Source organism: Mirounga leonina, unplaced genomic scaffold (assembly GCF_011800145.1).
Source record: "Mirounga leonina isolate KUSES-001 unplaced genomic scaffold, KU_Mleo_1.0 Mir_197, whole genome shotgun sequence".
NCBI lineage: Eukaryota > Metazoa > Chordata > Mammalia > Carnivora > Phocidae > Mirounga > Mirounga leonina.
In genome coordinates this window covers 10,577,665-10,604,696 of record NW_023270494.1, presented here as the reverse complement: position 1 = coordinate 10,604,696, position 27,032 = coordinate 10,577,665, and the positions used below count along the sequence as shown (strand labels likewise).

The window sequence follows — 27,032 nt, the reverse complement described above, 5'->3', positions numbered from 1 at the left end:
GTTCGTCCATCTCAATTGCCAAACAGTTCTTTCCATAGAAGCAAAACAATCTTCAATGGGGTCAAACAAAGAAGATTATCTGTAGGGAACAGTATTTCCCTCCAAATGTCTGGAAAATGCTTCCTTGGTATGAGTTGTGTTTACTGGTTTTGTTTTTTATTTTAACTGATAAATCTGACCCCCTCCTTTTAATTTTTTATGTAACCACCATGTCATCACACTTAAAAGAATTATCAATACTTCTTTAATGTCATGGAATACCAGCTCCAAATTAAAATTACCTGGATCATCACCATGTTTTTTTCTTGTTTGTTTTGTTTTTTGCCTGCTGGTTGTTGAAGTCAGAATCCAAATAAAAGTTCACATACTGCATTTGGTTGTTATGTCTCAAAAGTCTCTTTTATTCTCATATTCTGTTGGTTTTAAAGAACGGTCCCCGAAAATCAGGAAATCAGAATTGAGAGAGAAGATTGTGTCTGTTTGTGGAAAAAAGGAGGGTAAAATGCATCTTGAGTGAATTTGCATCATTTTTGAGCTGGAAAAAGAAATTTAGAATCATTGCATATTTCTTTTTTTTAAATTTTATTTATTTATTTGAGAGAGAGAGAGAGAGAGAGAGAGAGAGAGAGAGAGCACGCGCGAGCACAAGTGAGGGGAGAGGCAGAGGAAGAAGCACACTCCCTGCTGAGCAGAGAGCCCCATGCAGGGCCCGATCCCAGAACCCTGAGATCATGACCTGAGCTGAAGGCAGACGCTTAACCAACTGAGCCACCCAGGTGCCCCTCATTGAATATTTTTTGAGTAGATGCTCGAGGGGCTTTGGGGATCCACCGTCTGTACATGAATTCATGGATTTGGGCCTTTTAAGAATGTAGATGGTCAGAAGGCTGGGACCCCTTTGTTTTTGGAGAATGGAGATATCTTTCCCTTACCTTTTGGATTTTGCCATGTGTTCTTCTTCAGACTTTTTGCTAATTAGGCCAAAAATATGAAAGCCTCGTGATACTATATCTTTACTGTCATTTAATGACAGAATCGTATTTCTTTAATTCTGCATTTGCTGGTGTGACAGGTGTCTCTTCTCTCAGAAGCCCTGGGATAGGAATGAACAGTCTCTCCATTTCTGCTTGATTCCATCCATTTCTGAGAGCTCTGTCCATTCTTTTACAGTTGGTACTTAGTCCAGGTATTCTTCCTTGTTCCCAAAGAGGGGCTTTTAGATCTTGTTGTGGGATCCCGAGTTAGCCACAAAGTCACGAATACTCTGGTCTCTGTACTGAACAGACATAACACAATAAAGCAGGCTGTTTTTGTGACTTGGAAGGAAGTACATTCACCAACATTTGCACACTTTCCAAAATATATTATCAGTTTGTTTCTTGCCAGGGATTTTTCAGGAAACCCACTGAAAGTCTTCCTTATTTCTCATTTGTTACAAATAGCTAATCACTAGGGTAAATACTTGAAAGGTTGTTGCTAGACTTGTTCTATGAGTTTGTAGTATTTTCGGGATGGGACTCCTTAAGGTCCCTGCCTTATTAACTGACTCATCCTCAGAGCAGTAACCATACGTTTTTCCATGCATTCCCATTCAGCGGATCCGGGCCACAGTAAATAGCCAGGAGCAGAAAAGGCTACTGATGGATTTGGATATTTCCATGAGGACAGTGGACTGTCCTTTTACCGTCACCTTTTATGGTGCACTCTTCCGGGAGGTAGGTGATCCTTCAACTCAACATCTGGGGAGGACAAGGACTTAAAAAGGTGTTTCTCTAATCACATGAACACGATGCACAATCCTGGTACTCTTTCTCATTTGATGTGTCTTCTCTGAGCGATTTCTGCTCTGGCAGTGGTGACATGCCCTGATGCAAAGTTGGCTTGAAATGAGAGTCTTTCCAAATGTGTCTAGCCCTTTTGAAGACCCTGAGGCTCCCTTTCTCCTTTCTGTTTTGGTTTGTTTATTTTGGCATGGGTTATCTCTATCAATTGCCTATAGACTAATTTAGGCAGATTTCTTAAAATCTGAAATACTGTGGTCTTTTGGCCAAATGATAAGCTTTATTTACGCTGTTAATGTACCCCGGAGGCTTACATTTATCTCTTTGCTTTACCTCCGCTTTCACTTTCCCATGATATGGATTTTGAGGCTTCGACTAGCTTTTGGATGAATGATTGCCAGTGTTCCGGGTGGGAGGTCAGACATGGAGTAGGCCTGTAGCCCTAATCCCTAGAGGACAGTAACCATGAAGGCCTGGATTTCTGGGGATCTATTGTTGGTGACTAATAGTACTGATGTATTATTTATTAAAAATGTTTTTTAAAAATTTGAGTCACACACAATGTCACATTAGTTAAGGTTGTACAACATAGGGATTCAACTTCTCTCTACATTATAGGTATTCAGCACAAGTGAGTGTAGCGACCGTCTGTCACCATATAACTCTATTATATCATTGACTGTATTCCCTATACTGTGCCTTTTATTCTCGTAACTTCTTCCTTCCATAGCTGGAGTGGCTGTTAGTATTTAGATCATGCTCTTTATCAAGGAGTAGGTGATCACATGCAGGTTCTGCTTGGCTCTCCGCTGGTTGGCTTTTTGGAAACGAACTTGCTTGTTTGTAAATTCCTTTGAGATCTTGAAGGGAAATTGTACATGTCCTCCGAAAACTCAAGTAAGAAATGGTTTTTCCCGACAGGTGTTAACTGTTTCCCCTTCTTTTCCTTTTCTATCCTCTCCAACAATCTCTGAACCAATTTATCTCCAGGGTGATGTTTGGATCTGCATGGAGCTCATGGATACGTCGCTAGATAAATTCTACAAACAAGTGATCGATAAAGGCCAAACAATTCCAGAGGACATCTTAGGGAAAATAGCAGTTTCTGTGAGTACGTCATGAACTCTACTACAGGGAGCATATGAGAAGTCTAGACCTGATATGTGTCTTGATTCCCTATTGTGAGCAAACACTAGATGGATGTGAGCAATAGCACATGTCTGTTGAGCGCAGGAGTGCATCTGTGGACTAGTAACTGAATGCTTTTCTTTCTGGGCGCTGTGTCGAAGATTCTACCACTGACTTGGTTTGGTAAACTCTCCGTTAAAATGCCTCTAAGCAGCGCCTTCATCTGCTATGACCACATTCCTGGTGTCTATAGTCTGATATTAGTTTACTTTGATTTTCATTTGTAGATTTTAAAATGTTTTCTTAAGGCTAATAGGGCATAGAAAGAAGCAGAAGAAAATGAAATGGAAAGAAAGATTATTCTCTTAATGGCTATTGAGGCTCATGAGGGTAGAGAGAAAAAAAGATGCTGGAGGCCAAATGAAACACCGGCTAGATGAGCGAGATCATCCTTTCTACTGTGAGATCCGGTCCTCTCTGGGGGGTGGAGGTCAATAAGTGTAGCTACCTGTGTATTTTCCTGGATAGGGCCACCGCTATTGGAGAAAATACCTCACCTGGTGATGTTAAGCCTGGGATCATAAACCTGGGTATACCTAACATTCAGTTTCTTTCCAATGATGGAGAAGAATCTATCTTGTGTTTCTCTTGCAGATTGTAAAAGCGTTAGAACACTTACACAGTAAGCTCTCTGTCATTCATCGAGGTAAGCATGCATGGAGTTGCTTTGACTCTTCCTTTTATAACATCCATTTCTTTTACCCAGACTTTTCTTCCCCCAATGGGTATAAGTGGAAATGAGTCAGGCAGTAGAACTGAGGGGTTTTCCTTCCCAAAGGAACAGGAGATCATATAAGTAGCTGCTTTTTATCTTGTCTGAGGACATACGAAGACATGGGCTTTTTAGTGCACCTACATTGAATCTAAAACACCTGTTACCAAGCACAGCTCTGGGATTACCCCACTGAGAATTTTATAGAATAAGGTAAAAATGCCTGTAGTATTGACTGTCGCCTGGGAGCTTCTTAGAAAAGCAGAATCATGGGTCCCCAGACAACCTGACTCTCCATTTTTAACAAGATCCCCATGTAATTTTTGTATACCTTAAAGTATGAAAAGTTCTGGTATAAAATACAGGTTTTTCAGACAGCAGGAGGCAGGATAAAATGAAAAAAACTGATTTATCTATTCTTCCTCTACCTCCTCTTTTTTTCTTCCCATTGGCCTGTCATCTTTCCATCCATCCATCCATATATCCATTCTTCCATCTTTCATCCATCTATCCATTTATCACTTGTACCATTTATGCATCACTATAATAGGTGCCTTGAGAGGTATATGAAAACAAAACATATTCTAATTAAAATTCCACAAAGGGATTCTTGATAGGGAAATAAGACCAATGTACAACAAACACATGGAAAAAATCAACCACATTACAAATACCAAATTACCAAATGTGGAAGTGCTTAGGTAAACTCCAAAGCAAGGAAATGATTAGCACTGGGTGACTATAGTCAAGGAAAACTTCTTAGAAGATACTCACTCAACCAAGTCTGAAGGAGAATTAGTGGAAGGTATGGATAGCTGGTGGGGTAGTGAGATTTGGTAATTCTTAAACTGTCTGAGTCAACCTCAAAGTGATGTAAAATGCTTTGCACAGAGTGCCTGTTATTATTGTTATTGCTGTTATTATCATCATTAATTATGATTATTAGAAGTTGGAAAAACAGGGAGGAAGAAGAGGGGGAGGGAAATGGGAAAGAATCCAGATGGGAAGAAGAATGTGGATTATCCACACATGTGAAACTTAATTTTTAAGGATTTATTTCAGAATTAGGAAGTATTTTATTTGTATCAAAATATTTACCTAGAGTATAAAAATAATAAAATTTGCATGTCTACCATTCAGTTTAAGGGAAAACATTATAAAGGATGATTTTTAGTGTTTTTAGAATAACTTACTCTGCTGATTACATGTCCTTTGTGAAAAGCCTCACGAGGGAAAAAAGTTAACTGTAATTTCTAAGTCCATTATCCAGAGATGACAATGATTATCTCTTTGGGGGTATGCTTTGTGGTCTGGAATATCTGAATTCCTGATGAGTTTCACTATGTGACCTCAGACACACCTCTTGCAGATGCTTCCATCGAAACTGGTTGCCTTGATCAGATTTGATGTATGTTTATACTGTAGTCTGCCTTATCATTCCGCGGTCTGTTTACTCCTACCCTTACTGTGCATTAGGTCATGACGAGCTGGGCTTTACAAAAATTATTTTGTTGTCATAAAAACACTTACGATGAGATCTACCCTCGTGGCAAATTTTAAGTGTGCAATGCAGTATTATTTATTATGGGGTCAATGTAGTACAGTGGATTTCTAGAACTTACTCATTTTGCGTCATCGAGACTATGCATGCCCAAGGAACAGGGCATTTGATTCAGTAATAATTTTTTTAAGTTTTTACTACACTTATGGGGGCAATGCAGATGATAAATAGAGGAAACAGTCCTATTGATGGAGTCACAATCCTGCAAGAAGGACAAAATATGAAATAGAAAATCAAGTTGGAAGCAGTAAGATGCATGTAAGTGGGAGTCAGGGAGGGCCTCAGAGAGCAGGGAAGGTGAGATGTCAGGCCCCCTGGTGGTGGACACATGAATCTTCAGAGCAGGCTGGGATCACGGGCTCCTGGTTGTTCTTACTTTCAGACGTCAAGCCTTCCAACGTGCTGATCAACACTCTGGGCCAAGTAAAGATGTGCGATTTTGGAATCAGTGGCTACCTTGTAGACTCTGTTGCTAAAACTATTGATGCAGGATGCAAACCGTACATGGCCGTAAGTACGGCAGCCAGGGGAGGCATCTGGGAATGCAGCCGCCCACAAACCTCACCAGGAAATAGGAAATGGGTGGCCACAGAGGGAGAATGGAAATGTGCTTACGGTGCAAGAAATATTCTGCATCTTATTTTTTTCTTAAGTATTTTCTGTCTGAAATCCTTAGTCACTTGCTTCAAACATATTATTTTTTAAAAATTCGAGTAAAGGAGGTCTATTACTTGAAAAAAAGAAACACATAAGTAATACATACAGCCCACACAAATTTTTCACCCTGTGTTGCCGGGGAGTGTTATCCTGTTTGTTGGGGACGGAAGAGTAAACAATTTAAATGACCCAAACAAGTCAGTTAGATGAGAGATGCTCATGGCTGGGAAGATTCACTGCCATTGGCAGAGACCTTGGGACCCCCTTTAACACTAAGGGGCTTCTGTATTCTGTTTTGAAATAGATTTGCATTTGGGTTGAGAACCTTCCCCTTGGTGTTGAGCTAATCTCAGACAGTAGCCCGGTGACTCTTGTGGATTCTTACTATTGAATTCTGGACTGTTGGGGTTCTTAACAAGGAAAATTCTAGACTGGCAAAGTAACTTTATACTGTGTATCCTATTTCATCTTAAGGCAAAATTGAAACTAGTTTTTTTTTTTAATGAGTTTTGAATCGTGAGGGACTTTGATCCCTTTTTGTCTCCAAGAGAAGACTCCTGAAGAATGAGGAAGATCCCACGGAGGCGTTGATATTTATTGTAGTTAGTGAGTTTTCTTGGCCTGGGAGGCATGTTAACAAGCTTAAAACGAGTCACTTGGCAGCTGGTGACACCCCCACCCCCGGAGACTTTATCGAGCTAAGAGTGTCATCTCATTTGTCTTTTTCTGTCTCCTTTGCAGCCTGAAAGAATAAACCCAGAGCTCAATCAGAAGGGATACAGTGTGAAGTCTGACATTTGGAGTCTGGGCATCACAATGGTAACGTGTGATGATCATTCTGGACTGTGAGGTTCTGGGCATGAAGCTGAAATGGGGTGGGTTTTGTGACCAAAAAGCAAACACCCTACCTGTGGGTCCTGAGCATCCTTTCCTGCCGGACAGAGCAGGAGGTTTTGAATGATGATTGTCTGCAGGGTCGTGTGGTGGGAAGACTGCACTGGGATTGGGCAAACCCAGTTTTTCTCTTTATTCCACCTCTAACTGGGCGTGGGTCCCTGAGTAAACTGATGGAGTCCCATGCACTGTATTACTATCCTCATCTGTAAAACGAATCCTGCCTATAGCTTTAAATTATTCTCATCTAGGCATGAAGTTTAAGCTACTCCAGGAGCGCTCATGTGTGTGGACCCTGACTGAGCTGTTATCCAGGACATAGGCCGTGTTTCCCAGAATATGGTTCTGATAGAGGTCTTGGCCATTGAGGTCAGATACAGCCAAAGGACATAGTAACAAACAAGATAATTTCCTTCAGCACAGCCCTACAGTTATCCTTTGTAACTTTGGTGAACATACATTTTTTTTCAGTGTGTCACTGAGGTCTGGAATTATCCACTGTGGTCCTGGCTCCTTCCCAGGCACAGCAGCTGATTAAATCCTGTGCGTTATTTCCCATCCCTGCCCAGAATACACGTGATGATCTTGTAATGGCAAAGTGGCCTTCCTCAAATCCAAAAAAAGATCAGTCATTTGGTCCTAGGGTTTGTTTTTTTTTTTTCATTCCAGTAAGGGACCTGCAGATGGCAGCAGATACACAGCTCTGTAAAAGTCTCAGGGCGAGAATAACTTTTCAGACCAAACATTGAAAACACCCGGTTGCTTTCCATCCCGAAGTTTGATACTGCTGACTTACAATTTTATGAAGTGTCACAGTTGCTTTTGGTGAGGACCCAGTTATAAATAAGCTTAACTGGCTGCCTCCGGTAAGATAAGGTTCAAAACTCCCTAGCACTAGCAACTGGGGAAGAGTAGAGAACATATTGTTAGTTTATGTCTCCCCAAGTTTTACTTGAACTTCACCTCTGTATTTCCCTCGGATTCTCCTGGAACAGAAGAGTCCAGCAGATGCCCTAAAGTAGTTCCGTTTCAGCGGTTGTCCCCTTGTGTTTTTCTCCCCTCTAGATTGAGTTGGCGATCCTTCGGTTTCCCTACGACTCTTGGGGAACCCCCTTCCAGCAGCTCAAACAGGTGGTCGAGGAACCCTCGCCACAACTCCCGGCGGATAAATTCTCCGAAGAGTTTGTTGACTTTACCTCACAGTGGTAAGAAAGCCTCCTCTGCCAAATGCCAGTGTGAAGGAAGAAGAGGAGTTCTCATGAACTTCCTCCATGGGTCTTGATCCATTACGCATACATTCATTCCAAAAGCATCTATGGAGTGTGCCCTCGATGCCGGAGATACAAAGATGCCTTTATCCCAGTCCCTGCCCTCAGTGAACTCAGAGTCAAGTAGGGGAGTCTCTTCTATCCGTGATTATGATACCGTATGGCAAGTCCAGGGATGGAGCCATGCACAGGGTATTTGGGGAACTCAGAGGAAAGGCATTAGGGTAGAGTTTCTGGAGGAGATAAATTCTATGCTGAAGGTCCTATGAGGGATTTTTCCAAGCGACCAGGGAGGTAGGGTAGGGAAAGATACTCCAAGCAGAAAAAAGATCATGCTTCATGTCACAGGAGCGAGAAACTCCTTGATGAGAGCTGTAAGCTCTTTTGATGTTGATTGGAACATCAAGAGAAGAGTGGTTGGACGGTTGGAGGATTAGGGTGGTGGAGTAGATAAGACGTTCTAGTGTTTTGTAGGTTTTGTAGGCTGTCCCCTACACAACACTTGTTAACTGTGGATACACTTGCCCGTGAGGGTGCAATGGACAGTACTGGGGGTCTGAGGAGGGAATCTAAGGAAAGCTGGAGTGGAAAAATGGGAGGAGTCATGCTAATAATGTAGACTTTGTTTTCGTGGAAATTGTCAGGGGAATCGAGGAAAGTAGGAGAGGGCATGCATGGTGACCGTATTGCCTGGCGTAACCTGATACTAAGGACCATCGCAAGTGTTCCTGGAAGACGACACCAAAAGGAAAGCACAAAATGGCTTTCGTCTATATGGGCACCCTGCAGAAGCAGATAGCGCCCAGCCCCGCTGTGACCCCGGGAGGGGAGGGATCCTGGGCGCTCCCTGCTGATGAAAGAGCTGGGCCTCTGAGGGCCATTTGACAGCGCAGCTCCTCAAGGTTATCATTCCTTGGCCTCTGTGCTCTTTGGAAGAAGTGTTCTGAATGCAGCTTTTATTGGGAAACATGACGAGACAAAGCAACTGTCTGTTGTTTGTGAAACTAAGGCCTCTTGGACTTTTTGTTAGCCCTGGTCCCCATGTCACCCCTGGTATTTTGCCCTGATGATGTATGAGGCTGGCCTGCTGTGGCTTGGTTTTGTTTTAGTTTTGGCCAAATGGCTAGAGAGGGGCTGGAGCTGTGGGCTGGAGGACAGTGTGTTGTTGGGCGCCTCTGATGGGACACTTGTTCTGGGCTACTGAGGTGTGTCCTCCCCTCTGCTTTCCTTGAGCGAACGTGCTGGATGCGGTAGCCCAGCAGTCAGGTTGAGATGGGCTCATGATTTTGCCTTCTGGATTCAAGAACTTGTTTTTATTGTGTATTTGTTTTTTTGTTTGTTTGTTTGTTTTTTTCTTTTTCCTTATCCTCAGATGTTTAAAGGTCACATAGGAAAAGGGGTGAGTCATCTTGGATAGTTCAGACCAGTAGTTCTCAAGAGGAGTGGTAAAGGGGAAGGATCTTATCTAGGGAAGTCTTGTCAAACTCTCCTCCCTAGAACCTTTCTCCTGCCTGTTCCCCTTTCCCCGGGATTCTGGCTGGGTACTTTGGAAAACTTGGTAAGAACAAGGCTGAAAAGCTTAAGAAAGCGGAGCTGCCCTATTGAGAATCGCCAGTTTACTCCAATAGTTGTCAACTCTGGCTGTTCGTCTATAAACCTCCAAAGGACTTTCAGATGTACTGTCGCTTGGGCCACACCCTCAGACATTCTGACTTAATGGATCTGGGAAGGGTCCCGAATATCAGTATTTTTCAAATGTTCTCAAATCATGCTACTGTACACCTGGGGTGAGAACCCCTAATTTTGCCCTATGGTCTGTGGACTTGATATCAACTGCTTCCTTTTCAAAACCCATTTTTCTTCTGTAATCTATTTTTTAAAAATCACGCAATTACTTTTTCTTTCCCCAGTGTATTTTTTTCCTCTTACTTAGAATCTCCCCTAAAGATTCAGAACAATAAAGCTTTTTAGGGATATTTAAAAAATGAAAACCTTGAGAAATAATGCTTTCTAATTTTAACGTATGCACACGTATGTGGACAATCCAGATACTTTATTATTGCTCTTTGTATGGCTACCACCCTGTGCCTATGCTCCACCTTCCAGAACACTGCCAACATCTTCAGAGACCTCAGAGGCCTCTCTGTTCCCCTCTTGTTTTCTGTCAGTTTTTGTCCCAGCTACCAAGGTTCATTAACTTAAAAACTTTGAGCCATAGATATTTTCTAGCTTTCCTGAAACCATTAATTCTGTTAATTGCTATTAATTCTGTGTCATTTTACTCATAATCATGCCAGCCAGTCTGGCTTGTTTATGGGGTTTACCAAAATATATATTTATATATATATATTTGTACTTATATATTATATATATTATATATATAACAATAGAAACAAAACTCAAATCATCTAAACTTTGAAGTTTTCCAAGAATAATTATTCAAACTTTCCGTGTTGTAGTTCCTGTAGAATCTGACATTTAAGAGTATCCACTGTGTAAAATAGTGAGTCGTTTTTGTTGGTAGGAGAATTGGAAAGAAGAAGAGGAGCATTAATTCTGAATTTATCAGCATTCTTGATGATCCTCTCTTGGATTTTTTTTTTAAGAGTACGAGCTCTCCTATTTCAGATGGCAGATCAATAATAGCTTTTTGCCTCCCATAAATTACCGATATATGTATTTTTTGATACCCCCTTACTATGAACTGTGTTTTAAAGTCCACTGAGTTGGAAAAGTTGTCTAATGCTTCAAAAACACAGTGCTGATATTTTTTTTTAAAGATTTTATTTATTTATTTGAGAGAGAGAGAGAGCATGAGAGGAGGGAGGGTCAGAGGGAGAAGCAGACTCCCCGCCGAGCAGGGAGCCTGATGCGGGACTCGATCCTGGGACTCCAGGATCATGACCTGAGCCGAAGGCAGTTGCCTAACCAACTGAGCCACCCAGGCGCCCAACAGTGCTGATTTTTTAAAAAGGATTTTATGAATGGCTTAGATCTTGACGGAAGCGATTTCATTTTTCCTGTGTGCTAGCTTACCAATGCACACCTACTTCCAGGAGCAAGGTAGTTATTTCGTTTGTTTTATTACTGATGGTTTTAAGTTTGATCTGGAGCTGAGTGGATGGAAAGGGTGCAAAAGTGACCACCTAAGAACACCCTCTTCTATTTCTTGATGAAGAAAAGGCTCTCTTTTATCGCTGTTCCTCCATTTTTCCCATGTACGCAGCCGGATTTGAGATACCCATTCATGAGAGGACCCTTTTTGGAGTGACCTCCACGTGTTCTTTGAATTTTCATGGCATAGTCAGGCTCTGATCCTTCAAGACTTCTCAGAAAGCCCCTATTTTTGTGGTTAAGTCGGGAAAGGGGAATACAGATTTGGAAAGTGAAAGATGAATCCCGAATTTCAAGATAGATACATGGGTGGTTTTATCTCCTACCTCTGTCTTTGGGCGGATTGTCGAACTAAAGGAGAAAGGTTGCGTTATCCACAGCCTTAGTCATTGTCAGAGGATTTGTGACCTTTCCTGGGATGCATGCTAAGTAAGTGTTTGATCACCCCCCTCCCTCCCGGTGCCGCTCCACACTGCACGGCCTTATCCAGGGAGTCCACTTGGCTTTCAGTCTCCTCTGATCACTGTTTGTGAGTTGACTGTAATCCTGATCTGGGGGGGGGGAGTAGAAAGCACTAGCAGGCTCTCACTCTCATACCCAAAGTTACCTCTAGAGTGCGGAGCCCCAGCTGATGTGTTCTTTCGTAGTAGCTTCAGAGAGACAGTGTCCTCGGGGTGGGGTGGGAGGATGGGGGGTGGGTAGGAGAGGAAAGCAAGTTAAGGCATTTATGCCTTATGGACTTTAAAGAAAAACCAATGATATCCTACCAACCCTTCCCTTCTGTACTTATTTTGAAATAGGACTACAGTGGAATGACATTTCCTCCTCTTTTTTTTTGTTTTCTTATCAGGGGTTTTGAAGTGTTCCTAGAGTAGGTGGTGCTGTCCATAAAGGCCTTGTTTTGGGATTCATAACTGAGAAGTCTCGTAGAAAAGCCTTACATTCTAGTCCAATAGAGGATGAACAAAGGAGTATCTAAACAGGAAAAAGGGAATCGTGGCAGGCTTATGCTTCTCTCTAGAACCTCTTCCTGTAGGTTCACAGGCTTGGTGACTGAAGGAAGTCTCTGGAAACCCAACTACCGTGTGCCCAAACAGCCTGATTTCTTTTTTGCTTTTCCTTCAGGCCTATTTGAGAGGCTCAGTGCCCAGCTGACCAGCCTGATGGCACGTTGGAGTGGGTTGGAGTCCCCTCAGACGTTGATAGTGACTCAGAGGAACAAACATAATACAGAGACAATCAAATACAGTTCTCGACTTGTTCAGGAAGGAGAGTAAACAGAGGCACTGGATGTTTATTTAGCTTATGACAAATGTATGGGCTTGAGAGGCGCAACGTGTTTTTATTCTGTGGATGCACCAAATAGCCCGTCTTGGAAGCCATCAGGGGGAATTCAAATAGGCAGAAATCCTCTGGTCAGCACAAACTTCAAGCTAGCAATTCTCAAGACAGCATGAAGCTGTTTTTTAGTGTCAGCTACGGTCAGAAGCGTGTGTTGTGGCATTTGGAAGAGGAATTAGAGCAGTTAGCTAATTGCATGCTTGAAAATGACAAGCCACTTGAAAATTCAAAAGTCTGACTCCAATCCAAAAAGAAATTGGTGTAGCTTTGAACTCCACGGTTGTTATTTTATCCTGAATTTCAAGCACTTCCTATCAAACATGGAAAATTGGCTTTCCACCCCCCCCAACCTTATCCTGAGTATTTTGTTATTCTTAGCCGATGTTTTGAAGTGTTCTCAATTTAAAAAGATGGAGAGAATGGGCTTTATCAGTTATATTAATTCAGTAAACAGCCTTGGATTGCTGTGTAAGTATTTTCCATGAATGCTCTGCAGCAGTGCTTGTGGTAAATTTTGAGCCTTCTAATCAGAGGCCGTAAGTGAAGAAAGCCTATCGGCCAGCAAGCCCTGAGGTTTCAGGAATTCGAAACATTTTCTGATGCATCAACTTGGGGTGCTTTCCCCACATTTTCTTTATACAGACAAAAAAAAAAAGAACTCCAGAGAAATTTTCTTAAACTGTTCCAGAAGTGAAAAGATAAGCTATCCTGACTTAAAATGATCTCTCCTTATAAAAAGGAAGTGCTTACATTCCTCAACCTGATGAGATGAGAGTCTTCTTTCATTATCGACTAAATAGAAGTTCAAAAATCAGCAAACATCACAAAGATCTCTGGTTGGTAAAAGAGGCCAGGGTGCTAATGTCTGAGGAAGAAGCCTCTTTTCCTGTCATCCCCTTGGTTTGGTCGCTGACCAGTGGAAGCTAGTAATGGAAGGGTGGGTCATGGTCCTCAAGGAGAATGAATGTTAGTGGAGTCGATGCTCAGCCCTGGTCCGAGGACTCCCTAAGGCGCCCGTCTAAGTAGAGACACCTGAAATCAAGCACGTAACTAGTGAGTGTGGATTTAAGGTGGCGTCTATGTTTTTCATGATTGCTTCTAGCAAGTTAAATTGTTCAGATTATGGAGAAGACTTTCTGGTTTTTGACTGGCTTTGAACAATAGCTGAAAACTCAGGGCTTTTGTACGTTAGCCTGCTTGTTTTCTTCACTACAGCCTGTGTGCGAGTCAGCATTACTCCTGGGATCACATTTCTTCTTCTCTGTTTCCTTCTAGGTGAACTAGCTCTTGAACTTAGAAAGAAAACTTCTGCTTCCAGGGTTCAGGGAGAGAGAGCTGGTAGTGTTGATTGAGAATGTGCGCAAATGACAGACGAATCAGCGGGAGGTGCTTCTAAGTGAATTTCATTTCCGAGCAGGGCATAGAAGGCAGCAATGAGGAGGAATACCCTTGTCCACGTGGCCCAAGGGGTTTGCAACCTCAGCACTCATAACTTTTGGGACTGGATCATTCTTTGTTGTGGGCAACTGTGCTGTGTGTTATAGGATGTTTAGCAATATCCCAAGCCTCCCCCTAGGAGATGCCAGTAGGCACCACCGGGTATATCAACAAGCAAAGATACCTCCAGACATTGCCAGATATCACCTGGAGGGCAAGATCACCTGCAGTTGAGAACCATCAAAAAAGCCTTATAGAATCTCAGGCCATAGTTATGTGCAGAGTCCTAAGTGGGACTTCCAAGATCTCATTCATTTCACTCAAGCACACCTTCCCATTATCAATCTGACTTTGACAGTTGATAATTCCTCTTTCTAATTCACTCTTATTTTTATCCTCAGTTGAGACGAAACTTTCTCTCATAGGTTGTCTGGTCACTGAGGTCACTAGGTCCTAGATCTGCCCTCAGTTCCAGGTTGAAAACTTCTCTCCTCACATCTACTGTACCCTGTCTCAGGTTCCCTGGCTTCTACCCACAGCATTGCCTGGAATAAACTGGTAGGCTGCTTTAAGTTGTTTTGGTTCAAAAGCTTTCTCTCTCTCTCTCTCTTTTTTTTTTTTTTCATTTCGTTTTGTTTTATACCACACTTTCTCAAAGCGTCTCAACTACTTCACTCTCTTATGGCTCCATACCTTGACCCCTCTCCTCATTATTATTAGCCCATGGGGGTGGAGCCGAGCTCATGCCACACATACTAGGTCTCATTTGCTCAAAAGGATCCATTGGCACAAATCCCAGCAACCCTAATGATCAGTCACATTTTGGTTTCTTCAATGCCAGGCTGTGTTCCTTTCCATCATGTGGGATTCAGTGGCCCGGTGGGCAGAGGGGTGTCTAGGTTGCCTTGCAAACCACAGTTTTCAGAACCATCCTTCTCTTCATTCTGTAACCTGGGGTTCCAACTCCCAATAAACCACTTATTTTCTTTTTTTCCATTTTAAGGCCACGGGTGGATACAGGGGTGGGCTGAGGATAGAGGTGAGGGGCTGGTCTCTTCTTTTTTTTTTTTTTTTTTAAATTTTATTTATTTGAGAGAGAGAATGAGACAGAGAGAGAGAACATGAGAGGGAGGAGAATCAGAGGGAGAAGCAGACTCCCTGCTGAGCAGGGAGTCCGATGCGGGACTCGATCCCGAGACTTCAGGATCATGACCTGAGCCGAAGGCAGTCGCTTAACCAACTGAGCCACCCAGGCGCCCCAAGGGCTGGTCTCTTCTTAATGCTCTTTTTTTACTGTTGCCTCTGGTATCAAACATCATTAAAACATTTGTGTATACAGATAGTTGGGTATACAGAATGGGAGGCACTCGACAGTAGCGTGTGACCACAAAGAATTTCTAAGAAGAATCGTTGCGAAGTCACTAGCTGAGTGTGCATTCGTTTTCATTAGCCAGGAGGTTGTAAACAAGTAGCATTACTTTAGACATTTTACCGGGATGTTGCTTCTATCTCAGGTGGGTTTGGTTAGGAGTCTATAAAAGCAGATTATACATTCAAGGGAATAGGAAGCAAGGAGAACCAGGTATCGAAGACAGTGAAGAGATAACATGTAATGTAAGAAACACCTGCGAATTTCTTTGCCAGTGGGGGTGGAAGAAAAACTGTTTGTGTTTTTTTTTAAAGATTTTATTTATTTGACAGAGATAGCGAGAGAGGGAACACAAGCAGGGGGAGCAGGAGAGGGAGAAGCAGCCTTCTCGCCGAGCAGGGAGCCAAACGTGGGGCTCGATCCCAGGACCCTGGGATCATGACCTGAGCCGAAGGCAGACGCTTCACGACTGAGCCACCCAGGCTCCCTGAAAAATTGTTTTGAAGGAAAGTAGATACGTGTTTTGGAATGTGATGGCTGTAGATCAGAAAAACTAGTTTGTATGTCATTGGCAAAGTATCAAAAGGAAAGTAAACACACACACACACACATACACCACCCCTATGCTTCCTATGAAGATATACCTAGAGTGATTTAAAACATAATTTTATGTGTAACAGAAGAGGGGAGTCAGGATAGGAGATTCATGTATTCAATACATTTTAAAGCTGGTTATGTTTAGTCTCTGCAGATTCTGAAATCCTAGTCTGGTGAAAATACAGATTGAAATCCTAGATTTTAATGTGATTAATTTTTTTTTCTTTAAGCTTGAAGAAGAATTCCAAAGAACGGCCAACATATCCAGAACTTATGGTACGTATTGTTAGCAGTGTAAACCTGTCCAAACCAACAGCTAGTAAAAAGGTAAAGTGACTAAGACCTAAATTATAATCAAACAACTGTATCAGGAGAGCTGGTTCATTGAGACGTTGGTGACCGGAAGTGAATTCAAGCAAAAAAAGAGTGTGTTCTAAATCCTTCACGTGTCCTAAGTTCTTCTTTAGTATGACCGGGGCCAGGTCACCTTTCTTAGCAACTTTTTCCGTTTTGGTAATCTTGTCATCATATGGACTAAATGATGCCGATAAAATTTACATTTTCTTTTTTTTTTTTAAGATTTTATTTATTTATTTGACAGAGAGATATAGTAAGAGAGGGAACACAAGAAGGGGGAGTGGGAGAGGGAGAAACAGGCTTCCTGCTGAGCAGGGAGCCCAATGTGGGGCTCAATCCCAGGACCCTGGGATCATGACCCGAGCCGAAGGCAGACACTTAATGACTGAGCCACCCAGGCGCCCCAAAATTTACATTTTCAGGTTCTCAAGATATCAAGAGTCATCAATTGCTAATATAAATGAGGGAAAGCAGGATTTAAAGGATTTCAGCAATGAGGAAAACACAGATATTTTTGATAAAATATTTAGGATTCTTTGGACAGGCTGCTTTTTGATGGGTGTTTAGGGAGGAAAGACTGTTTTCTCCTTTTGGTTTTCACGCTAGTGGAAAAAAGTAAGACCAAGCGTTATCAGTTTGAATTATGTTAGCTCTGCATTCACAGCTTACTGTTTGTACTATCTCTGAAGAAAAAGAGTGAAAATAAGACCTCAGAAGAGTTGTTTTAAAATAGTTTCTCTTACATTGTTGTAACTACAATTTTAAGCTAATTCCAAATGATTCTTTAGTGTAGATGGCAGGGGCAAAACTTGGAAACTTTTATCGAAGTATATGTTGAAACACATATTGGGGGGAAATATGATAAAATTGTAACTACTTACTAATTTGCATTAACCATTCCTTAGATTTGTTTCAGTTATCAAGTTGTTTGTTTTTTTTTTTTAAGATTTTATTTATTTGCGAGAGAGACAATGAGAGACAGAGAGCATGAGAGGGAGGAGGGTCAGAGGGAGAAGCAGACTCCCTGCCGAGCAGGGAGCCCGACGTGGGACTCGATCCCGGGACTTCAGGATCCTGACCTGAGCCGAAGGCAGTCGCCCAACCGACTGAGCCACCTAGGCACCCCAGTTATCAAGTTTTTAATTTTATCAGGGGAAGGAAGAGTTTTGTTCAGTAGAGATAAGGGCAGAGATTGACATTTATTCCTGGAGCACAGGTGTTCAGCAGGCATTAAATGCTTGCTTCTGTCCCACCCCAAGACAAGTAGCGCTCAGTCTTTAAGACCCGCTTAAGGCAGGTCCTAGTCCTTCTAGGTTCCTGAGATCTTTTAACAAATGGTGTGGTGAGGTGGCTCTGACATGGAAAAAGTATTTATGTGACATATACTATCTACAAATAGATAATTGGCCATTTATATATCTTCTTTGGAAAAATGTCTTTTTTTCTTTTTTAAAGATTTTATTTATTTATTTGACAGAGAGAGACACAGCGAGAGAGGGAACACAAGCAAGGGGAGTGGGAGAGGGAGAAGCAGGCTTCCCGCCGAGCAGGGAGCCCGATGCGGGACTCGATCCCAGGACCCGAGATCATGACCTGAGCCGAAGGCAGTCGCTTAACTGACTGAGCCACCCAGGCGCCCAGAAAAATGTCTTTTGAGGTCCTTTGCCCATTTAAAAAAATGAGATTTTTTTTTTTTTTTTTGCTCTTGAGTTGTATGAGTTTTTTAAAAATATATTTTGGATATTAACCCCTTATCAGATACGTGGTTTGCAAATATTTTCTCCCATTTTGTAGGTTGACATTTCATTTCATTGATCATCTCTTTAGCTGTGCAGAAGCTTTTTAGTTTGATGTAATCCCATTGATTTTTGCCAACAAGTACGTGAAGAGGTGCTTGTCATCACTAGTCATCAGGGAAATGCAAATCAAAACCACAATGAGATATCACCTCACACCTGTTAGAATGACCGTCATCAAAAAGACAAGAGATAACAAGTGTTGGTGTGAATGTAGAGAAAAGAGAACCCTTGTGCACTGTTGTTGGGAGTGCAAATTGGTACAGACAGCATAGAAAACAGTATGGGGGTTCCTCAAAAAAATTAAAAATAGAAATACCATATGATCCAGCCATCCCACTTCTGGGTATATATCTGAAGGAGATGGAATCACTATCTTAAGAGGGTATCCACATCGGCATGTTCATGGCAGTGTTATTTATAATAGCAAAGACATAGAAACGATGTAAGTGCCCATCAGTGCATGAATGGATGAAGAAAATGTGATACACACATACACATACAATGGAATATTATTCAGCCATAAAAAAGAGAAAGCCTGCCTTTGGCGACACCATGGATAGAATGTGTATAGCATGGTGCTATAGTTAATAATAATGTATTGCATACTTGGAAGTTGCTAGGAGAGTAGATCTTAAAGGTTCTTATTACAGAAGAAGAATGGTAAGCGTGTGAGGTGAAGGATGTGTTTGCTAACCTTATTGTGGTAATTATTTCGTAATATAGAAGTGTATCAAATAGTCACGTACATCTAAACTTACACAATGTTATATATCAAGTATATTTCAGTAAAGCTGGAGAAAAGAAGAGAGAGTACAGCCTGGAGATTTCAAGCCAGGAAGAGTTACAGAAAGCTGATCTGTACAATAGGTGATAGTCACAGCCAATCACATGGATTTTCGGGTCTGTTGGTTAAGTTTTGATTTAAGTCTGAACCATTCTTCAATTGGGGGACTGTAAAGGAACGCTGGGGAGAGTCTTAGGATAGACAAGGTGGTCTCCTTGGCTCCTAATTGTCCCCTTTGAAAAGGCATCCCCTGGGACTCAGTGTTCTGTTGGCTGTGTTTGATCAAGACCCACAGTTGAGGGAGAAAAGGCATAATGCTTGAGAAAATCTCAGCATACCACATGTTTGGGTTGAACATTTCCTCCTGAATGTGTGTGTGTGTGTATTTTTTTACCTCCCTGATTATGTTTTTAATAGCCAGTCAGGGGCCTTTTAATCTCAGCTACCCTTTTTGGGTATGCTCATGTAACCCGTAGAGCATTTTAAAATTAATTTCACATCAAGTGCAATGGACATGGTCCTACTGTAAACTTGCCTTGTTTGTCCCTATTTTCAGATAAAAGAGCATTTTCTATATATTTCTGGCTATTTAAAATGCAGAACATTTTTATTTCCTTCCAAGTGACCTCTAATCAGAGGTTTCAAAGGAACATACTTGAGAAAAAAAGTGCTGAGTTCTAGCTTAGTATACACGGGCAACTGATGTTGCATTCCACTTTCCAGTATGTTCTAATGCTGTGGTCTTTTACGGTCTACATATTAATGTTACAAAATCATGTGCATCCCCCTCCCCCCACTTCTTTTTACGACACTAGTCTGTGTGGTACTGGAAATGGACTTGCCTTCTAAGGCTATAACTGCTCTCTGCTTTCCTGTGGAATTGAGGTTTTTAAGTGGAAAATCTGAGTCCAAACTCTTTGACTTTAGCATTGGGAAAACTCTTGCTGAGAGACTATTGTTTAAATTGTAGGAGTTGGTGAAGAAAGGGGAAAAAAAAAATCCTTTTTTCCAGGTGAAGGGCGGTATAATTAAGGCCCCAACCCAGATGTGTACCTCTTCTAGAAATCTCAACTGCTCCCCTCACCCCCAACTTGGATTGAGGGGTATACATGCTTTCACATCATCTCATTTGCTTATTCTCTCAAACTCCCACTGGGGGACATGACTCAGTAGGATGTGTTCCTCTAGAGTGGGGACCAGCCAACTTTTTCTGTAAAGGGTTAGATAGTAAATATTTTAGGCCTTGTGGGTGGCTATTCAACTCTCTTATTTTGCTGTGAGAGAGCAGCCATATTCAATACGTAAACAGATGGTGGGGCTGTGTTCCAAAAACCTTTATTTCACGGATAGGCAGTGGGATAGACTTGGCCCCTGGACCATTGATTGTTGACCCGTGTCCCAGATGATAACCACCAGAAATGATAATCAGGTGATACAAGTGATTGCCCAGTGAGGTGATTATGTTCTTCAAATATCTGGGAAGTTCTAGATGGAATCACAGTGTCAAGCAAGGATGACTGAACCCCTAGAAAATCATAGTCTTAAGGGGTGATGTGTTGTGTAGAAGATATGGCGACCATTGGTACTTGGGGCTTGCCCTGATGTTCCTGGTGGTGTGTTCTTGGATCTCCATGTTTTCTCGAGGCAACGACTGTTGGTAATGTCCTCCCTTCCTGTACCTGGCTCCTTTTTTGAGAAACCTAGCCTGGGGATGAATCCATGGTGCCTCATTTGATCGCCTCCCAGTTGTTGGCCTTGCTATTCTTAGTCCATTGCTTATAGAGGGGACTGGGTTCCCTCCCAACCTTTTACAGTCTCAAAACCCACACAAGAAGGCGACTCACACTTTCCATTTTGATATGCCTGCCTGCTCTCCCCTCCGCCCCCTGCCTTCTGCCTCTCACAGCATTTACCCAGAGAATAAACTGAAAGATGCCTGCGGATTTTTTCTGTAAAGACTTTAGATCAGGTTATTTGATTCATTCACAGACTAAGGCTACATTCACTGAGCTAAGAGCCAGAGCAGAACCAGAGGCAAGATGGGGTTGGCAGGCATCGAAAGTAGTCATTGAGACAATCTGAGGTTTGACATGTCCTATTTTGTTAGTAAAAACTTTTAAGTACATTGAAAGATCACCAGATGTCAAGAGGATGTGGGAAAGCTAATGAGCATGATGGTAAAGTACTTGGTAAGTGTGCTGTGTAAGAGCTTAGTAATCAGAAGTAACGCTGCTGTTTATTTGTACAAGGAGCTCAGGGTGAAGGACCCGGCATCTTCAGTGAATACGGTGGGCATGAGTCTGTGAGCCAACACCCAACCTGTATCTTCCAGATGGGCCAGAGCAGAAAGCCTCTTTATCATTTTTTTGAGTCACGACACTTACCAGTGACCACCTACCTTCATTTGGGTTTTATTTCTTTGTTCCTTTCCCATTTGCATTGTTTCCTAAAACTTCCACGGGTGGGCATTCAGTTCCCCACAGAGCTGACTCATGTAGCCCTGTGCTGTCAGGTCTAAAACAAATATAATTAGAAAACCTACAGCTAGGCAACATGAAGGTTATAAACTAACATCCCCAATGGCAGGGGGAAACGGAGTGAGTCATCTACATGTCTGCATGCAAAAACGTTCCTATTTAGCTTCTCAACCTAGTCGCTGAAAATAATGCCACCAGACAATCAGGGAGGTGGCCGTGACTGGTGGTGGTGGTGGGGGGGGGCGGTACATGGCACTGGGTTTTATCAGAAGGAATCGTCCTTTTTGGTTTGTTGGTTTTATTCTGTTTCCACTGTGAGCACTGTGGTTCATCAGCTGATGTATCCTTTTAATTAGAGGTGTGAGGTTCCAGGGTGACAGCCGGGAACTTACGGTAACAAAATTGAGCCTTTCGGGGAGGGTTGTACTGGTGCAGAGAAAAATGTTTCATTCTCTTCAGAACTGTTTTGGAATGTGTGGCCTCTTGGACCCACTATGCCTATTTCCCCAGCAAATTGCTAGCCCTGGCGTTTTTGTAAAGCTTGCTTAATCTGAAAGCTGTGTGAATAGAGACCATTTCTTTTCTTTTCTTTTTCTTTTTCTTTTTGCTTTTCAATCTTTAATCTCCAAGTTGAGTTTCCCTGCACATACCTAGAGTTTGGCAGTCGACATTATTTTCCAGATGGATCAACTCTTCATCAAGATAGACATAAGTATAACTCATGGCTGTCAATGTGGCTTAGAGAGTGGCTTTGTTAACTCTTTCAGTCCAAACTAGCTCTCCAGAGTCCGGGGAAAGCACTACGTTGCTCATTTGCTGTGCTACCCAGTTGGATTCTCATTCTACCATTCATTTCCTGAGAAATCGATGTGCGCAAATCTATGAGATTTCTCATTATTTTCCTGTATCAATCTAAAATTACTTTGTAGGGGACAAGGTTATGGGTAAATCAGAGTTTGGGCCATCTTTGCCCAAATCCTTGTATTTCACCACAGGTGGGATTTAGGTATCCTGATTACAGATTTATTTCATAAAGCAATAGATACTCTGTCATGGAAACAGATATCAACTTGGGAGGGGTACAATACAAGATAAAAGGTATCTTTAGAAGGCCCACATCACTGGATGTGTACTTGATTTGGGAAGAGGTAGGAAGAGTCCAGTTTAACCCTGATAGGGGTTATTTGAATCTGTTGACCAAACACATCTGTGAATCTCCTATATTGTCGGTGGCCAATATTTATTAATATGTGTTTTTCTTTTCTTTCCCAGCAACATCCATTTTTCACCCTACATGAATCCAAAGCAACAGACGTGGCATCTTTTGTAAAACTGATTCTTGGAGACTAAGTACCGTGGACTCAGTCGGTTGGCCCTCCTGTGGATTGGTGGGTTTACAGGGTGAAGAGGTTCACAAAAGCGCCAATAGAAACTCATCTTTGAGATAATTTAATCCTGCCTCTCAGAAGGTTTTTTTTTCTCTCCCCATTTTCTTTCTTTTTTTTTTTTTTTTCCCCTCCAAAGGGGGCCTTGGAATCTCTAGTATAGAATGAACTGTCTAGATGGATGAAATATGACAAAGGCTTAGGACTTAAAAGGGTGATTAAATATTTAATGAGGTGTCATATGAGTCCTTAAGCTTCTCAGACTTCTCTTGTTCTTTATGAAACGAATGCATTGGCCCTGGTCACAAGGTGCTACCATAGTGATGAAATTGTAAGTAGATCTGTAGTTTGTCCCACTTATTATTTTAATATTTATGTTTCAGCGCTTGGTTGCAAAGATGCTATTTTATGCAAGGAGGGAGATACAAAAGACAAGGTTGGGTTGGCAATATTTATAGGGCTTTTATTTTTTCAGTTCAATCGTGTCTGTGGTCCAGAAGAAATTATTTAATATGCATCTTTAAGAGTATTGTAACCTACCTGTTCCAGCTGTGGTGGCCACTTGCCACATCCTCGGATTTCTGCTCAACTCCTGGGTCATAACCACAATATTTCAGGGGAAGTGGCGAGCCATCCCGGTCATACCCTTTTCCTAACTTTGGAAAACATAAAATCACTTTGATCTCAGAGTCACGAATTTGGTTCTCTTGGCATTTGTGGTATTAATGGAATGTGATTCGTAATGCGATTTTATATCACCTGTCTCTCCTTCTGTGTGTGTGTGTGTGTGTATTTGATAAGTCACAAGCTCTGCCAAGTGGCTTCTGTGAACATCTCTATCTAGTAAAGAGGACGTGTGTCAATTCTGAGAGGAGATACCATGTCGAACCACACAGAGAATCGGTGCCTTCTTCTGCTTCTGCCCCTCCTTATGATATGTAAGCCCCAAGGATTGCCTTTGTGGCAATCCTTCACATACCCTTTTGCTTCCTTCTTCTTTTTTATTTCTTGTTCAGTAAAGAAGCCTTACTGTTAATGGGAGGGCTGCAATAGGAGACGATGAAAGTTCTTTGATAAGGTGAGGGGTTAATGGGGAGGGTTGAATTCGTTCCTTGGAATAGATTGCCAGATTTCCACAGGTTGAGGTGAGGCCCATTTTTCTCCAGCAGCACACAGTAGCTCTTTTGGCTGGAGGAGGCTGGTGCCCTTGTGGGTCCCTGGCAGGTGGACAACACAACGAAAGCCCTTTCTCAGGGCTAAATATGCCCCTGCGTTCTCTAGATTCCTTGAAAAAGGAGTGAAGTGATACAGGGAAATTGAAGACCGATAATAACAAAGAAACATTGCTTTTGGACATTGGGTTGATATAAGCCTATTCTTGGAGGACAAGGATGGAGAATTCACATTAAACACGAAGAAGGGAACTCACTGTTTCTTTCTTTGCCTCAAGTTCACAGATATGGGACTTACTGCTCCCTAAAATCCTCCCCTCTTCCCCTTTTAGATTTTGAAGTGCTCTTTCTTATTTTTCTGTGTCCGTGTTTTCCCCTTGACCTCTGTTTTACTCATAGCAGTTGCTCTGAGTGAGTGTGGTACTTCCATACACTTCTTTGTATCCAGTTGATCAAATGTAGTTTCATCTTCTTGAAAGCTACCTCTGTCCTCATCTTTTTCCAGCCAGAAAAGGTGTGTTATCCTACTAATTACGGCCATTCACTCTCCCACCCACCTTCCTAAATCTGGCAGTTTCTCTCTTTGAGATCAAGAGAAAAAAAAAACACACACACACACACAACCGTATTCCTTCCTTCCTTCATCCATCTTATGAAAAAAAGCAAGTAGTAGAAAAAAATCGGAGGTCATTCCATGACAGTTTTTGGTGAAATACATAAAGGAAAACATCTTTTTGCTCGGAGTCAGAGACTCTTACCTGCTGTTCAGTGTGGTTTCTGCTTAGAAATAGTCTTAACCGGTGTGTTCGTTCACCTGTGTATGCCTCTCTAGTGTGTGGGCCCAGGGCCTCAGCTTCCAAAACAATCATACAGAGGTAGAGGAGGAGTTCATCAATGGTTCTCAGTCTCATGCACACTGGAATCGCTGGGAGCTGGTGAACACTACCAATGCCAAGGTCCAGGGTGGGGCCTGAGAACTGGTCTTTCTCACACACCGTTTGTGATTCTGATGCGCAACACGGTCGAGGACACTGGTCTAGTACCTTTGAAAGAGAGAATTGACCTACAATTTCTCAGAGACGGCACGTTCCCGGAATACTGATTTGAACCTTGGGATACATTTTCCCCATAGAAATGATGTGCTCCATGGTGATTAGATATCTTCTGTGCTAACGTAGAATGGCTTGATAGTCTTATGAGTCTAAATTCTAGAATGTGGGGTGTTTTTTTTTTTTTTGAGAACTGTTACAAGTTCTAAACTAATTTTAAAATAAAAATGGAGATACACAAACCATATTTAAGTTGTTGGAAGTTGGAAGTCTCCTGTACGTACACTCAGGTTACTCGATCCTCTATCTTAACTTCGCTCGTTGTGTATCATGATTATTATTGTTTTTGCTCGCCTCTGGTTGGTTAGCTTTTTAATGGTGGTCCTACCTTCCTTTGCTGTTGGTCACTTCTGCCACGTCGGATGTCCTAGTTAGGGACATGAGATACTCATTAGCCTCAGCATTCGAGGAAGCCAGCGCTGAGACTAAAGGGGCTCCTGGTTTCTCCAAGAGCACTTGATTTAGTGTCTTTGGAAAGTGATGACAAAGGAGACAGAGAGGGGCTAATGTTTTCACAGTTTTTAACACTAAAAATGCCTCTGCTGACCAACAGCCTTTATCAGCTCTGCTGAGAGAAACTACTCTGTTTCTTCCAAAGTTGTCTAATGAAACGCTTTATCTTCAGCCTGAAAGTGAAGTACATGGCTTACTTAGTCCCTGACTTTCCGCCCCAATGCTTTTCTGGCCACGTGACTGCCTCCGACCTTGAAGGGAAGATTCATATATTCATAGAATTCACTGGAGTTGGTGGTCAGATCGAGTAAAATGAATTAAACCTCTATTGTGCTGGGGATTTTGTCTTAGTGTCTGTCTATGGCTTAGAGGGCAATTTCCTGGCTTAAAGCAATCTTCCGTTTTTATTGAATTAGCAAGTAGAAGGTGCAGATTTTTGGACCCCTGAAAATTTACATATTCAGATGGAAAATTGCCAGAGTAAAATCTAGGGCAAAGAAACTGCCAAACAAACCCTATTAGAATAGGAAAAAAAAAAAAGATATTTTATTGGAGAAGGTCTGTGTTCCTCTTGTCTAGGGCTGTGTGCGTGTGTGTGTGTGTGTGTGTGTGTTTTAGCACTGTTAAATATGCTGGCAGCTAAAGATACTCTTTGGTTTTCTTTGGCTTTAATTGGGGTACTCTGGATTTCTTTAGGAATCTGTTGAAAGCTAGGACCTTTTCCCTAGGAAAATGCACATGGTACACGGAACACATAGTTTTGCAAACATTTTTTGTTGAGGGAAAGGGACTGGAGTCCAGTTTATAGACCCCATAGGATCAATAATCTCTGCTCTGTAGAATGTGGGCTGTGACATTCTAGACCAAGACTGGCAAGCTTTTTCTGTAATGGGCCAGATAGTAAGTATCTTTGGCTTTGTGTCCCATTAGTCTGTTACCACAACTTGGGTCTGCTGTTGCAGAACGTGGAGCATCCGTAAGCAGTACATAAATTAACGAGTCTGTGCCCCAGTGAGGCTTGATTTACGAAATCAGGTAATGGGCTGGATTTGGCACACAGGCTGTGGATTTCCAGCACCCGTCCTAGACGATCAAAATACAAAACTAATTGATGAGCTCTGTATATAGAGTTTTTCCATTTAGTGAATACTGAGCTCAGCCGCTATTGAGGCAGATTAGGAAGATGGACATAGGAAATGAATTTGGCAAGGGGGGAGACGGTTCAGTCCAATGGAAATGGCCTCTTCATTTTCTCAGGTAAGTATTCCTTGCCCTGGAAGCCAATGGGACAGTTTTCCTCAGTTGAGATCGAGTATCTACTTTTTCCATTTCTATACGATAGCCCATATAACTTACTTCAACTTGGAAATAAAAGGCAGGCTTCTCTTAGACGGCAACGATATTCTTATTGTCTCTGAGCTTTGCATTTCATTTCTCTCTGTGGTGTGATGCCCATGCAGGGGGAATCATGAACCTGGACCCTAATCATTTGGTCTTCCTTTCCTCCGAACCACATTAGGATGTGAGAATTTGGGAGGTCTTAGCGCCCTCAGAAGTAGAAGGCAGATAGAATTCTT

General features: G+C 42.1%; 1 protein-coding gene across 5 annotated transcripts in view; it reads left to right on the top strand.

The window, feature by feature from the left end:
- MAP2K6 (mitogen-activated protein kinase kinase 6) overlaps positions 1-25,894 on the top strand; it is a 110,402-nt gene extending 84,508 nt beyond the window's left edge. For all 5 annotated transcript variants that reach the window (XM_035026162.1, XM_035026163.1, XM_035026161.1 and 2 more), the window contains exons 5-12: positions 1,596-1,715; positions 2,772-2,888; positions 3,564-3,615; positions 5,625-5,752; positions 6,641-6,718; positions 7,859-7,998; positions 16,150-16,195; positions 22,609-25,894. In XM_035026162.1, coding sequence (XP_034882053.1) covers positions 1,596-1,715; positions 2,772-2,888; positions 3,564-3,615; positions 5,625-5,752; positions 6,641-6,718; positions 7,859-7,998; positions 16,150-16,195; positions 22,609-22,686 — 759 coding nt within the window. In that variant the 3' untranslated portion in view covers positions 22,687-25,894. The remainder of the gene's footprint in view (positions 1-1,595; positions 1,716-2,771; positions 2,889-3,563; positions 3,616-5,624; positions 5,753-6,640; positions 6,719-7,858; positions 7,999-16,149; positions 16,196-22,608) is intronic.
- The last annotated feature ends 1,138 nt before the right edge of the window (positions 25,895-27,032 follow it).